Source organism: Xyrauchen texanus, chromosome 18 (genome assembly GCF_025860055.1).
Source record: "Xyrauchen texanus isolate HMW12.3.18 chromosome 18, RBS_HiC_50CHRs, whole genome shotgun sequence".
Lineage (NCBI taxonomy): Eukaryota > Metazoa > Chordata > Actinopteri > Cypriniformes > Catostomidae > Xyrauchen > Xyrauchen texanus.
Window position 1 is genome coordinate 21,413,082 of NC_068293.1, and position 16,220 is coordinate 21,429,301.

Consider the following 16,220-nt stretch of genomic DNA (forward strand, 5'->3'; position numbering starts at 1 on the left):
GGGGACTCTTGGAAGTGCTGGCCAATTGACACTTAGCCTTCATGCCTGATGGTGATATCTCGTTCCATTCCACATTGTCAGTGCTTGAGGGATATCGAGACAGTACATCCGCATCCACATTGTGTTTTCCTGGTTTGTATTATAAGCTAAAATCATTAGTGGCTAATGTGGCTAACCATCAATGTCTGGTGGCATTTAACCTGGCACTCATCAAGATGTAAGTGAGTGAGTTAGTATCGGTTCTCACAACGAACTTGGCTCCATACAGGTAGTCGTGTAACTTATCAATTACTGCCCACTTGTGAGCCAGAAATTCAAGCTGGTGAACTGGATAATGCCGTTCAGTAGCACTCAGCTTTCGGCTTACGTATGCCACTGGCCATAGTCCCTCAGGGTGTTCTTGATTCAGGACTGCACCTAATCCATTCAAACTGGAATCAGCCATTTGCTCCATCAGTGGTCTCACTATTGCAGAGTAGCTCTTAATGAAGCATCAGTAGAAACCACAAAGCTCTAAGTAGGAACTTAAGGATTTTAGGTCAGTTGGCATCTTCCAGCGGGTGACTGTATCCACCTTCTCAGGATCAGCAGCAGTAAAAATATGTCCCACATACTTGACTTGCTTTTGGCAGAACTGGCATTTGTCAATTGAAACTTTCAATCGGCATTTCTCGAGACGGTCAAGAATATTGAAGAGTCTTTTTTCATGTTCTTCCAGCAAACGGCCGAACATGATCAGGTCATTCAGGTAGACAATAACCTAAAGAAGGTGCATGTATCCCACTGCTCTCTCCATAATCAGCTGGAACATGGCAGGAGCTCTATTCATTCCTCTTGGCATGTGCTCAAATTGGTAGAACACCAGCGGGCATATATATAAGCAGTTTTTTATTTGCTCTTCCCCAAGCTTTCACAGTTTGAGTTACATCCTCAATACGTGTCACATCGATTTCAGCAGAAACCTCTACCAGCAAAATGGCATTAGTCTCATCAACCACTACCTCTTTGCACCACTTGGTAATTTCTGCTTGGAAGTCAGGATTTCCACTTAAATCTTTTACAGTTGTCAGGTCTATAGCAAAATACTATGTTAAATTAAATCAATTCGTTTCTACATTTTCATTAGAGCTAGAGCATAAAAGAGGAATGCAATGTACGAGACACCACTGTAGCACTCTTTTCACTCCCAGGGGTGTTTGGCCTGATGTTCTTTTAGGGAGGGCACTCGGGTTCAGATATTTTGTGTCTCTCAGCTGATTATATGCATCCTCTCTTAAATCACTAAATACTGTAAGTCACACCAATATGAAATAAAATGTGAATTTGAATACACCACTACTTGTGTATATATATGACTTAACACTTTAAATTATTCACTAAACTGTTTGAGACTATACATTTTAACTTATATGAATAAATAAACTGCAAATTCTCTTAATATATAATACTTTTATACATACTTAGTCATAACTTGTATTTAAGAATATTTCATATATACGCAGTATCCAATAAACACTCTGAAAATAGAAAATATATCTCAAAATTAACTTTTACATGAAAAACCTTTGTGACAATAAAATAAGAGAAATAACTCATGTGAGCCCACACACACACTCACGCTCACCCCCTTGTTGCAGGCCTGTACGGTTGCTAGTGTGCGTTGCGGCCACAAAACAAACAGGGAATTGTCCCTTTTACTCCAAAAAACCAAGCAAAATAAAGATTGAGTACCTTAATTCCCTTTTAGCACTAGTGTCCTCCGAATTAGGGAAACTCATCGCTAAACAGTCTTTGTGTCTGACGCGCTATCAGACGTGCTGCTGCCTCGCTGATCCCTCGCTGCCAGAGGTGACCTGAACCTCACAGTGATTCAGTGCACTATTTGAATCTCCCTCCAGGCAGCATTTCCGACAATTTAATTATATAACCGCAGTTAGCGATGATGATTAATGCAGCAAGCTATTAAAGTCCACACTGCAGCTGCTTATAAACAATACTCTGCAGAATTGAGATTATAGTTGGCACTAACTCGTCTGGTGCTCACGCACATGTTAGTGAAAAGAAATGAGAGGAGTTTAATGTCTTTCCTCGTAGAACAGACACAAATGAAACAATCACAAAAAAAAGGAATACTCAGCGAGATGCTGGATGAAACTCTTACTATCACTCTGATAGCAATTAAATAAATGTATCCGGTTTACGATTTACTCACACACTCATCAGTTCTCTCTCTAATTCATGTCTCACATATGTGCTCTGGCTTCACGTCTAGGCTTAATGACATATACACCAATGAAAAAAAAACATGAACTATCTTTTTGAACTAACCACGTTTTGCTAAAATTACATTTCAACCAAACATCATGACTTCTAGGGGTTTCTTATAGGTACCAATATATATTGTGTGAACTGTAATAAAACTCAACACACATGATAAGCGTTGTTGATAAATGCGATACAAGTCCTCTATTTGGGGAAAAAAAAATAAAAAATCTATATACACACTGTATATATATGTGGCATAACGAGCGGATCAAGGGGTTCAGAAAGTTCTCAGATGATACACCTCTAAGGTGGTTTACCTCCATAGCAAGTAGCGACTACACCACCCCGGTTTAATTACCCAGGTAAATACCCAATAAGGACACACAGGTTTGATTTCTCTCAAACAGACAATGAAACGTTGGAATGTTTATACCAAGAATATGTCTTATTAAAAATCACAACAAATAGATACAAAAATCTTTAAAAAAAAAAAAAAAAAAACACAATGTGGTGTAGCAGGAATAAAGTGCCAATAAAGGCAAACAGCACCATGTTGCTGGGATATGTCAAGAAACAAATATACAAAATAATGCTGAGCTGTGAACTAGATACAGTGCTTTAATAATGCCCACAATATTAATTAAATCATTTACAGGAAACAAATCAAATTAGAGTACAAAAAGAAACAGACTCCCAAACCTGAGGATATCAAACTCCAAAGTCTACCTGAGTGCAATTAGCAGCCCACCAACACAAATAACAAAATAATGCCGGCAAAGCACCAAAACACACAAGCAATCTAAAAACTAAATAATAGCAGCAGCAGCAAACAAAACAATATATATGAAAAAATAAATAAACTTGAAAGCCAGCTAAAGGAAACCAACAATCAAAATATTTAAGCGACCACAGCTCCAGAACACAAACCAGAAACATAAGCTAAACAAGTAAAACAAACAGGAGCAAACGAAAGTGAAACAAAACAAAAGCACATCGTCGAAGCTTCAAGCCATGCAGCGACAGAGCAGGAAGAGATGTGCTAATGGGCTGATTTATTCACCTAAAATGCAAAGAGAAAGTAATAAATAAATACCTCTGACACAGGGCAGCAGAGTCAAGATTCAAGATTCCTGAGAAATGCAAGCTTGTAGTACCACCTGTTTACTCCAGAGGGCAGTAAGTGAAATTTCAGCTGTATGAGCAACGCGCAGTTTGAAGAAACACAGTTTGAAGAATACAGGGAAGAAAACACTTCAGTAGGCAGAACAACACAGACATGCGTTACGTTCAAAACACTTGAAGGAGCGCAAATGCGAACTAAGGGATCTCAAGATGTGTTTAAAGATTGAGTATTAAACTATATTTAACTTGACACAGTGACCTAAACATTTTATGTTTATGATGCAACACACCCGAAACGCTACACAAGCATGTCTGCTTGATTGAGATTTTGGAAATTACCCCATAAATATTTAATCACGAATAAAATCAAAGAAATTTCCTTCAAACTTATTTATAAGTACTACCCCACTAATTATTTTCTTGTAGCAAGATTTAATTGCGATGTCGATATATTCCGTACATTTTGTGGTCTGCAGGCGGAAACATTTGAGTTGTAGAGTGGAGTTGTCCCTACTCGACTTGTTTTTGGTCTGATTTCTGCAAGATTGTTAGAGATCATATTATTCCCAGCTTTCAACTTTGTTTTGAAAATGTTTTATTTGTGTTTTTTAGCTATGACATGTCTCTTCATAAGGAATATTATTTTATTAATTTTCTGCTTTTGTTGGCAAAGTTTAGTATTCATGAATGTAAGTATGGTGGTTATAAACCATTAGTATTAATTTTTAATTCAGAGGTTCAGCAATATCTAAGAACAATTTCCAATTTGAGTAACAAGAAAGCTATAAAGTGTATTGAAATATGTAAACAATTTGATATTTTTATTTAGACTGTTTATTTATTTTCCTTTTTGTTGTTGTTTGTTTTAATATACCTCTTGGCTCTAGATGTAAAAGTTTTGTAAGCATTAAAAAAAAAAAAATTAAAAAATGTCTGATGCAGGTGTAAATTGACGGGTCCTTAAACAAGCCCTCATAATAAATCTAGAACTGATTGACAAATTCACTTGTGTAATGGATTACTGTGAACTGTATGCAAATGATTGACTTATATTCAATAATATGGTAGTAAACAATACATTATATTCTAAAGCCACTTTTGTATTGTCTTATCAGTAATGAACTCTTCTGCCACAAGAATGTAATGCATTTTAATTATCTGAATATTTTGTATTATATAATTTTTAAATATTTAAAGATAACTATGTATAATTATATATTGATATAATTATGTATTATCATTTCATATTGAATTATTGTTAAGTGATGGGTTTTCTCACCAAATATTTGTATATGCGATTAAATTCGATTAATCGTGATTAATTAATCGGACACCGCTTTATATATATATATATATATATATATATATATATATATATATATATATATATATATATATATATATATATATATATATATATATATATACTGTATGTATATATATATATACTGTATGTATTCAGTGTATATAGCTTTCAAACTTCAAGGATTTTTTACCTTTCAGACATCATCCAAGGTTTCTCTTAACACATTTTCTCTTATTGTTATAACAGCTTCTATTATTTATAAAATTATTTGTCTTAATTTCTGGTAAAATCCATTGATTGGGTGTATGCAGTCCCATGCCAAGTTCAAAGTGTTTTGTTCAAAACTTGCTGAAACCAAATGTCTCTCAAGCGTAAGCTATTAGATTTATAGTTGTGACAAAAATCTATCTTTGTGTCCACAGAGGTGTCCATGTCCTTTGAAAGAGGTGCATCTGTTACCTACACCTTTCAGGAGCCATTCTCCGTCATGCAGAACAGGACGGCCACAGTAATGTCTGTCCCCTCTAAGTTTATCAAGTCCAGAGACAACATGGCACTCAGTTTCCAAACCACCCAGAGCCCTGCCATGCTGCTCACAATCAACACACTCAGCCAGCAGTATGTGGCAGTCATCTTAGCACGGAACGGTGAGACGGCTGTGCAAACGTGTATCATTGTCAAAATAAATGGGCTGGCATTGGTTTATATGCCTATAATAGGTATATTGCAGCAGTATATTCACATCCCCAATTATCTGAAATATTATATTGCAAGATTAAATTTAAAGAAGCATAAAAAAGTTATAGCTTCCTGATTGTCTCCTCTCCCTCTAATTAGGTGAAGGCCACAAGGACAATGTTTTATCCCCTGGACTGCTTATTTAATTTTAAAACTAGCAGTTTTACAGCTACATATATCACTAAAAGGTGTAAAGAATTTCACTAAATCACAATCAGCTAACAACATATTATCAGCAAAACTATATCAGGCATTCTCCTGATGATATGATTTGAATAACCAATGTCTTTAATTCCACACCTTTCTTCTGGAACACCAGATCAGTAATTCCTTTGATCAGTATCCTTACCACAGCATGGATTTATATCATACAAATACTGTACATAGTGGCTTTAAAATTTATTGGCACTTTTGGACACTTGAGCTACACTTCATTGTATGAATTGCATTGCATTAGACATCAAAACGTGCCATGAGTTACCACTGCAAACAAATTATACTAGTTTTTCCTCAGAATTAACAAAATTTTTCTGAGCCATAATTCCAGTTACTTTTAACCAACTGGTCTCAATTTTGTTGTAGTGGATGTATGGAGTCAGATCCCCTCAAGTGGCACACACATGACAAAGTAACAACAGGTGTGTTTTATTACATGAATTATGGATGAACTAAATTCCACTAAGTTTGACTACCAGAAAGTGTCCAAACACATTTGGTACTTTTGGAACAGGGTACTTTTTTATGTTTTGCCTGAAAAGTTTGCTTGTGCTATATTTCTTTTAAATAAATGCCATTTGGCTTGATATTTATTACAAAATGCAAAGACAATGATACATTTTGAAAGGTGTTCAAATGATTTTTGGGGCCACTGTATCTACAGTAATAGCAAGTAGACAGTAAAAGTCCAATCACATGTGCTTTTTGCAACTATTGAAGGGAAGTGTTTGCTGCAGTATTCCTTGGCACACAGAGAAAGCCAGGAGGTGTTGAAATGTAACACTACCAACTTTGCTTTACACTGTGAGGGAATATCAGCAATGGCCTGCACCCTCATAATGCAGAGTTCTTTAGTCCCCCGGATCTGGCACTGTATTTGTGTAGGAGAGATAAATAAGTATCTATTGACATATCTAATACAGAGCAAAAGGGCTAAAGGCTGCCAGATAATTAATATATATGAAACTTTTAGAGCAGCTTCTACGGTCCTGCATTGTCTGTATATAAATGCTTTGAGCTCTGTTAGAATGGTGAGGCGCAATTGTATTGGAACCTACATAATTTACTGTGACTAAAGTTACAGTGTTTTAAAATTTGCTTGACCAATCTAAGTACCAAATGGATAATTACAATAATTTTACAATGTTTTACAGCATGCTTATGACAACATTATTCATCCCTGACTGGAGCTTTGTGTAGCCTATGCCAAATCTGCTAAATCTATTGATCTGTCCACTCAGGGAGTTTACAGATCTGGTACCGACTGCATAAGGAGAAAAGACCGGATGTGTTTAGCCCCATTTTGAGTGGTCTGTCAGATGGACAGCTGCATAGAGTTCATATCCAGCGGGAGGGAAAGGACGTGTTTGTTCAGGTGTTATATTTCATTACACACATGAAACACAAACTACAGATGTGTAATCATCAAATATACTGTACGTAAGTGTGTAACACTGAAATGCTAGTCATAAGAGATTTGTGACACCTGCACTTATGTTGTGCAAGAGAGCTCCCAGTTTTGTGCTTTGGTTGAAAAGCATTTGTGTAAATATTAGGGATGCACCGATCTGATACCTGGATTGGTATCGGCTCTGATACTGAAGCTTTTATCGTTTATCGGTCCAACGAGCCCGATCCAAATCCGATACTGTTTGTTAGTCATGTTCATCCTGTCAAGCTCCAAAAATGTCATAAAAGAACCATAAAAACATAATTAAAGTAGTTCATAATTAAAGTAGTTCATAAAGTAGTTTATTTAAAGCCATTTGAAGACGTGCCATAGCTCTGTGAATCACAAAAGGCTGTGTTTTATAAGTAAATATATAAAATGCACGCGCAGCTCCAGTGCGTTATTGAATGGCTCTGCTCTGTTTACACACACACTATGTTTAGCCTTCACAGCGGTGCGCAATATTTGAGCGCTACTCACAAACAACATCTCAGACGTTGATGCTAAATAGTTCGGTTCACTTATAATATGTATTTATAATGGCACCAGAGGTGATTTATTTATTTTGATTACCAGAATTTTAATAAGAAGCTAATTAAACTACTGTGAACTTGCCTACAAACAGACAAACTTATTGGACTTCCTGGACAGTTCAGAATGTCCAAATAATAGCGTGAGGGTTTAAAAGTTAAGGTGCACGATTGAGATATATTACTATATATAACTATTATAATATATTATTATTATCATTTGTTTACAAATGATAATAATATTTAAGTTGAATAGGTTCTAAAAATTAACTGTGTGAATGAAAACTGAGCTCTTGTGGCATTTTCCATTGGGATCTCTAGTGTCAACTCATCGACACAACGTCAAGTGAGTGACAGATAGGGAACGTCTCTGTTACTGATGTAATCTCCATTCCCTGATGGAGGGAACGAGACATTGTGTCCCTCTTGTCACCACACTGAACCAACCGCTGAAATGGCCGGGTCTTTGGCTCGGCTCCTCAGTGTGAAACCTGAATGTGTGTTACACAAAACGTCTCGTTCCCTCCATCAGGGAACGGAGGTTACATCAGTAACCGATATGTTTGGAATAATGTACAGATGTTGCTGTTTCGGAAGGAAATTGGTACTTTAATTCACCAAGGTGTCATTCAAGTGATCACAAAGTATAGTCAGGAAATGACTGCTGTAAAAAACAGCACCGCTATTTGAAAAAAAGATTTTTTTTATCAAATCTAGACAGGCCCCATTTTCCCCCCCAAAAAAGCTACTTTTGAAACAGAAAAAGAATAAGAAAAGTTTCAAGTGGGCAAAGAAAAACAGACATTGGACAACAGATAATTGGAAAAAAGTGTTATACATCTTAACCCCATTGAGCTTTTGTGGGATCAGCTAGACTGTAAGGTTCATGAGAAATGTCAGACAAGACAGCCACATCTATGTCAAGTGCTACATGAAGCATGGGGCGAAATGTCAACTTAGTATCTGGATAAAATAACATCTAGAATGCCAAGGAAAGCTGTCATTTGCTGCACATGGAGGATTTTTTAATGAGAAGTCTTTGAAGTAGTTTAAGTTTTTAAATTGTAATAATAATTTTTCACGTTATTAATGTCCTGACTATACATTGTGATCAATTGATTGTCACTTTGGTAAATAAAAAGTACCAATTATTTTCCATAAGTGCAAAATCTGTACATTAATCCAAATTTATATATATATTATCCCACAGTAAAGCAAATGCAATAAAAATCTCTTTTACATTTTCCACACTTTTAGTATGCAGTTACACACATATACAATATACTTTATATAGAGGGCTGTTTTCAGTACTTTTTTCCTTTCCATTCATTTTTCGCAGGTTGACCATGAAAATAAGAAGTACACCCTATCATATGATGCAGCATTTTATTCTATGAAGTCACTGTCCTTGGGAAAAGTGACAGGTAATGGATCTAATTTATATTTTTAGTCTTATTCAGTCCTTTGCAATAGACAAGTTTGTGATTATTTGTAATATATATACAGAATATCCACATACTTGATGTTATTGTAGCGAACACAAGTTGAGACAGTCACAATGTCGGGGTAAAACAGCTTTATTCAAAAAGCAGCAGAGGTGGGAGACTCGAGTCATATGACTTGACTCGAGTCAGACTCGAGTCGCAATTTTCTGGACTTGAGACTTACTTGACTAGATCTCTGAAAAGACTCGACTTGACTTTAGACTTGCTCCTTGTGACTTTAGACTTGACTCGGACTTGTGCCTATTTACTTGAAATGACTTGTGGAAAAAAATGTTTTTCAATTATTGTGATTTTTTTATATATTTAAGAATGAACTATATATTTTCCAATAAGTCGGCGAACCCAAGCTACTGTTCTTTATACGCATGCGTAAACCGCTAGACGCTATCTGGAAGCCGCTTGCCGCCTGCCAAAACAGCTGATCCCTCCGCGGACAACATGGACGCAGCAACAACAACACCAGCTCCAGCCCCGAGGATAATAAAGTTTGGGTTTAGAGATTACGCGAGAAAAGAACGGCTGTGTGTAATATCTGCAGTGCCAAGATAAGTGATTCATCGGCCACAACTTCAAATTTCATTCGTCACTTCAAGTTGCACAGCGAGAAGTAAGTGGTTTTGCTAGTTTTCAAGCACGAGGTTTTCTGTGGTATCTATCTACTTCCAACTTAAGTGTAAATTAAATTGCAGGTTAACCACCACAACCAATTAATGTGTAAATTAAAGTGCTCAATATGTATATTTTAAAAAAAAATTTAAGTCTTAAAATGCCTTAAAATAACATTTATTGGGGTTTCTTCAAAGGTAGCATGTTTTTTTTTTTTTACAGTAACTGGGTGATGACGTTTTAAGAGTGAGCGCGGGCGGTATTCCACTCACTCTGTGTGTGCGGGTTGAGGGAGAATAAAATAACATGTTTGCAGCGTTGAGCGATGTAGCCAATCACTGAAATATGTGTTGATTTCTTGAACGCAATGGCCAATCAGAAGCATTTACGATAGACTTCCCTCACCGCTCAAAACAGACTTTTTGTTCAGTGCTGAATTCTGTATGCTGGCAAATCCTCTAATTATAACAAACAAAGTGGATATATTATGAAAGCTTCATTGGTAATAACAGAGATGTGTGAGATCGCGATGAACTGATGTCAGCTTTTTAGGAATTATCAAGTCATGCCAAACCATGCACACAGTAGCCTGCTTGCTTTTATGTTATAACAGTGGTTTGTGTGTTAATGCTTTAATAACAAATAATTTATCAGGAGCATCTATGCTGATGTGTGTGGTGGCGACACGTAGGTTAACTTGAAAGTATTTGGAGGTACAGAAAAAAAGTATTTTTGCGGGCGGGAGCGGGACAAAAAATAAATGTTGCGGGCAGGAGAAAGTAATATAGAAAGTAGTTGAGAAAGTCAGTTATAACGACCCACGTATTAAACAATAGTCGGGTTTAAATCATTAAATGATTAGATTTGTTTTCTTAAAATTTCCATATAATATTTTGTGTTATGGGATCAAATCACCTGGATATTTAGAGTAAGAACATACAAACTTTGGCATACAGTACTAATTTAAAATGTAATATCTTTTTTTTTTTAAGATTATGTTTATAATTACTCTAGCCTAATGTTTAAAATGTGTCTATTACATAAAGTAATAGGTGCTTTTCTTTTCTTTTAGATATGAAGAGTACCTCAAGGCCAAAATTGAGATGGACTCAACGCAGCCTCGGATCTTGCAGTTCTTTGACCAGCGCACTTTTCCACTCTACAGCAGTAGTCATCCTCAGCAAAAAGCAATAACACACTCAATACTATCAGACCTGATCATAAACTGCAATCTTCCATTGTCAATAATTGACAATAAAAACTTTCATCACTTTTTGTCGATTGTGGACAGTAAATACACTCCTGTTTGTAGACGCACAATGACCTCAAAACTTGAAGATCTGGTCAGCCAAAGGAAGCTTAAATTAAAAGCGGAACTGTCCAGAATAGACAATGTGTCAGTGACCGTTGACATTTGGTCTGACCGTAAAATGAGGGGCTTTTTACGGGTCACAGCACACTGACTCGACATTGAAAATGTCAATCTGAAGCTACAGTCAAACTTGTTAGCATGTGACCGGTTCAAAGGATCACACACTGGTGAAAACATATGTGAAAAATTTCAACAAATATGTGATGAGTATCACATCAAGAAGAAGATTTCACATGTGATATGCGATAATGCGGCCAACATGAAGAAAGCCTTCACTGTCTGCTTTCCAGGACCAGAGGAGGAGGTGGAGGATAGTCTTGATGACGCAGAGATGTGGAATGATGTGTCTGTAGAGGAGCAAGAGATGATGGATAGAACTTTGAAATCACAAACCAGACTCCAGTGTTTTGCTCATACCTTGCAGTTGGTCATAGGGGATGGCCTTAAAGACACAAAAGTTGCAAGTGCCAGTTTGTCAAAGTCCTCAAAATTGAGCTCATTGCTCCACACCAGTTCTTCTTTCAAAGAGAACTTTGAGTCGGAGTTCGGTCAACATGGAATCCCAGCTTCAGTGACTACTCGCTGGAATTCCACCCTGAGACAGTTAAAAGCAATCCTTGCATGTGAAAACCAAAGACTGGGTGTACTTCTTTCAAATGTTGGCTATAAAGAACTGATCTTCACATCACGAGAGTGGAGCCAGTTACAAGAACTTGTCCGCATCTTACAGCCCTTTGCAGAGGCCACTGATCTTACCCAGGGAGAAAAAGTAGTGACAATCAGTGCAGTGGCTCCATGTGTTCTCTCATTAAATCACCATTTAGAGAATGAAAAAGACAAAGTGTGCTACTTGGGTGGCTTTATTCATAGCCTACAGGCCTCCCTTAAAAGAAGATTCAAGGGGATCTTTGTAAATGTAAGGATGGAAGATGGTGAGCATGATGCGGCAACCCTTCCCTTCTCAGACCCTCTCTACCTGAAAGCTGCATTACTTGACCCCTCCTTTGGCACCATGTGGTTAATGCATGATGTCTTGGCTCCTGATCAGACCAAGGAGGTAGTGTCTACAATGATTAAAGGTAGGTTTGTAATTAAATATTGTTCAATTTGAAATATAACACAAATTGGTCTATAAATTATTTTAGTGTAGAGGTCATGTCTGTAACTCAGTAACTATAACTTATAATCCATACATATCTTCAACATTTTGCAATAAATGTTCTGTGTTTTTCAGACCTGATTATCGAAGAGGCACACAAGACCACGCCATCTCCAGCTTCCACCAGTAACCCTGAAGTCCAAGTTGGAGAGCCAGAGGCAGGGCATCAATCTGGACTTTTCACAGGTTACCGCAAGAAACAGAAAACCAATTCGTGCTCTAGTCCGCTTATCCAGCTTGACCACTACCTTGACATTTGTGATGGACAGAATGCTCTTCAGTTTTGGTCTATAAATAGGAATGCATTGCCCTCTTTATTTAAGGTGACTACCAGGCTTATGGCAATTCCAGCATCTAGTGCACCAGTTGAACGTGTATTCAGCCATGGGGGAGTGATAATGCGACCCCATCGCTCACAAATGAGCGATAAAGTTTTGTCCAGTTTGATTTTTTGCAAATGCAATTCACTGTAATTTGCCTTCACATTGACGTTATTTTAAACTGTCCAAACATCATAGTTTAACATTGAAGTGGTCAAGGGTTAAACTTGTTATGGACAAATACATAAATATGTATTTGTAAAAAGGTGATGAACCCAACAATGTTTTAAGAGTTATCCACAAACTAACTATTATGATCATGTTACTCTAGGGCTTTTCATTAGTTTTCTAATACCTTTAATAATGTAAAAAAAAAAAACTATCAGGTCATGCCCCAGTATTTATGGAGATATTAACCGTACATCAGAGACAAATACATAAATATGTAACATGATCATAATAGTTAGTTTGTGGATAACTCCACAACATATATATACATAGTAATGTTACTTACTATGTTCTCTCGTTCTTAGTTCTTTTTAAGCGTGTTCACGTTGGCCTAATTGGATTAAATTGAAACTTTTAATGTTTTTGTTTAGTTTACACTTTCATAGGGGACATCACAGCAAAATAACTATATGTAGGGCTAGCACAAGATGGGAAAAGTTTTATTAATTCTTGTTTACTTGTGTTCATTTGATTTATTTTTATTTTAGAGCATTTAAAGTGCTTCTTAATGATATTTTATTTATTACACAAGTTAATTTATTTATTTTTGTAACCCATCAGCCCTCTGTGTCTAAATAAGTAATAAAAGTCCCAGAGTTAAAAAACGTGTAAAACTAGCCTGTGTGTGACTTGGTATGACTTGATGACTAAGTTGCGACTTGACTTGACTTGACTTGACCCTTACAACAGAATGACTTGACTTGACTTTGACTTGACCCTTACAACAGAATGACCTGACTTGACTTGACTTGACCCTTACAACAGAATGACTTGACTTGACTTTGACTTGCAATGTTAAGACTTGGACTTGACTTGAGACTTGCATTTAGTGACTTACTCCCACCTCTGAAAAGCAGGCAACAGTACAAAAGGGCAAATCCAGAGAAGAGTAGTCGAGGGGAGCGTAAGGTCGAAGCCGGGAAATCAGTAGATGACAAAGGGGCAAATCCAAAGAAGCGTAGACAAGGGGAGCGTTAGGTCGAAGCCGGGGAATCAGTGTACAAAGAGACGAAACAAGCGAGTGGTAGAAAAAGGGGGCTAGCGAAAAACTAGAGCTGGCAAAGCGAAGGGGTAACTAAACAATAACCAACAAGAGTGAAGCGAAAGGGCAGCGTATATATAGGGGAAAACGAACAGTGCAGGTGAGACTAATAATCTAGTGATTGGAACGAGTGCGGGTGAAACTAATACTCTGGTGATTGTGAGCGAGCGCGAGAGCCAGAGGGGGCGGGTGCAGGTGAAACTAATAACAGAGAACATGAACGCTAACAAGGGGACTGTGGAGCTAAACAAAGGACAAAAGTAAAACTTACGGAAGACGAAAAGGGACAAAATGGGCAAAGAAGAGGTAAGGGCAAAAACGAGACAAGGTAAATGTTACAGTTATACACTGAAATCACCACAATTAAATGTGCATGTGTTACTGTGCACATTCCTCAAGTTCTATTCTAAATAGCACAATTGTTTTTCAGTGCCTCTCAAGGTTCTTGATGGGTTTGAATGGATGTGCAGTGTTTTTGATGAATAATCAAATATTTATAGAATTTTTTTATATATATTAAATATATACATTCTTTCTCTTTGCATTATTCTAAACAGGAAGTGATGTAATGGATGATGAGGTAGCTCATGCTGGATACAAAGGTTTCATTGGCTGCTTCTCATCTGTCCAGTTTAACCATGTTGCTCCACTTAAGGCAGCATTATTGAACCGAGGTAGCTCATTGGTCAGCATACAAGGACGTTTAGTGGAGTCGAATTGTGCAGCATTAGCTGACCTTTCAACTTCTGTATCTCGCTTCGGTAAGCTCTTTGAAATTAATAGAAACTTTTTAAATACAGTGATGTTTGAGAACTGAATATGTAGGATTTCACTGCAATCAAAAGTGTGAATCTAAGCATAATTTTTGGTGGTGATGAGGCACCTTAAGCACATCCCATGGTAAAATTGCCATGGGGAAGATTTTTGAGAGTTAAATCTTAATATTTTGAGAATAAAGTCAAAATTACCAGATTAAAATTTGAAATATTTTGAGAATGAAGTAAAAATTTCGAGAATAAAGTCATAGTATAAATAAAGTCATAATATTTTGTGAATAAAGCCAAAATTATGAGAAACAGCATGTCATTATCACAACGATAGAACACAGAGCCAGCAGCTTCATCAATGCAAGAAACGGATGTGGATGATTCAGTTAAATCATACTATAGTTTAGGACTTAGTAACAAAGAAATCCTTTGTCATTTTTTGGCACATCAGCACAAATTTATTATTAGGATCCAGACAATGCAGCAGTTATGTAGGAATTCAATTTATTCAGGAGAAAGAACCAGACTTTCAGAAGCGGATTTCGCACAGTCCTGCTCGGCGTGGGTGATGCTTGGTCTGGGTTTCTGGAAGCTCTAAATTGAATGTTAGTAGCACTTAAATTTTACTTACTACAGCAATTTTACTAAAAGCATTGTTATCTAAGTAACACGTAAAATGGGGGTTGAAGACGTAATGGCAATATATATTATTTAAAAAAATACAATCAATAACTTTCTTTCATATCATTCAGCACTACTGTGCACTTGTAGCTTTCCTGCCATTATGCAGCATGAAATTTGTGACTAATATGTACACAGACAAGGACTATTTCAATCATCCATTGGAGGAAGAAGAGGTGAAGGAGGAGGAAGAGAAAGAATTTATCGCTCATTGCAGACTCTCACCCTAATCTCCTTTGTTACCACATTTTAACTATTTATTTTGGCCTATTTAAATTTTAAACTGCAGGGCCACATTACTCACATATGTCTTCTAAGCAAATCTGTTCAATAAGAACAAATTATTCTTATCAAAAAAGGCCAATAAAACATTATACTCTATTATTGTTACGAATGCAGACAGCGAAGGCAGACGAGGAGAGCGGATCTAAGTGCAAGCTTTACTTTATTGAAACACAAAAACGCAAAGGAAAACCCTCAATGGGGAAATAAACATAACACAGAAAACACAGGCAGGGAACACACACCGGGCTAACAACATTCAACGATTGACAAAGACAGAACAAAAAACCAGGGTATAAATACACAAGGACAGGATGATTACAAATGATAAACAGGTGTGAACAATGACACAAAATGGCAGTGATGACGGCAGGTGGATTGTGGGAAATGTAGTTCTAAACAATAGACTGGTGAGACACAGAACACAGGGGCAGACAACAGGGGAACGTGACATAGCCCCCCCCTCAAAGGAGTGGCTGCCAGACGCTGCTCTGAAAAAAGGCAAAAAAATCATCCAAGGAGAGAGGGGGGAGCTTGTGGTGGGCAGAGAGACCAAGGGGGCAAAGAGGGGCAGATAGGCAGTCTGGAGGGCAAAGAGGGTCAGATAGGCAGTCCAGGGGGCAACAAGGGG

The 16,220-nt window shown here is 37.1% G+C and overlaps 1 protein-coding gene across 2 annotated transcripts in view; it reads left to right on the forward strand.

The window, feature by feature from the left end:
- Positions 1 to 16,220, forward strand: part of LOC127658746 (contactin-associated protein-like 5) — a 129,758-nt gene that overhangs the window by 95,749 nt on the left and 17,789 nt on the right. For both annotated transcript variants that reach the window (XM_052148222.1, XM_052148223.1), the window contains exons 17-20: positions 5,116 to 5,340; positions 6,889 to 7,022; positions 8,967 to 9,051; positions 14,417 to 14,620. In XM_052148222.1, coding sequence (XP_052004182.1) covers positions 5,116 to 5,340; positions 6,889 to 7,022; positions 8,967 to 9,051; positions 14,417 to 14,620 — 648 coding nt within the window. The remainder of the gene's footprint in view (positions 1 to 5,115; positions 5,341 to 6,888; positions 7,023 to 8,966; positions 9,052 to 14,416; positions 14,621 to 16,220) is intronic.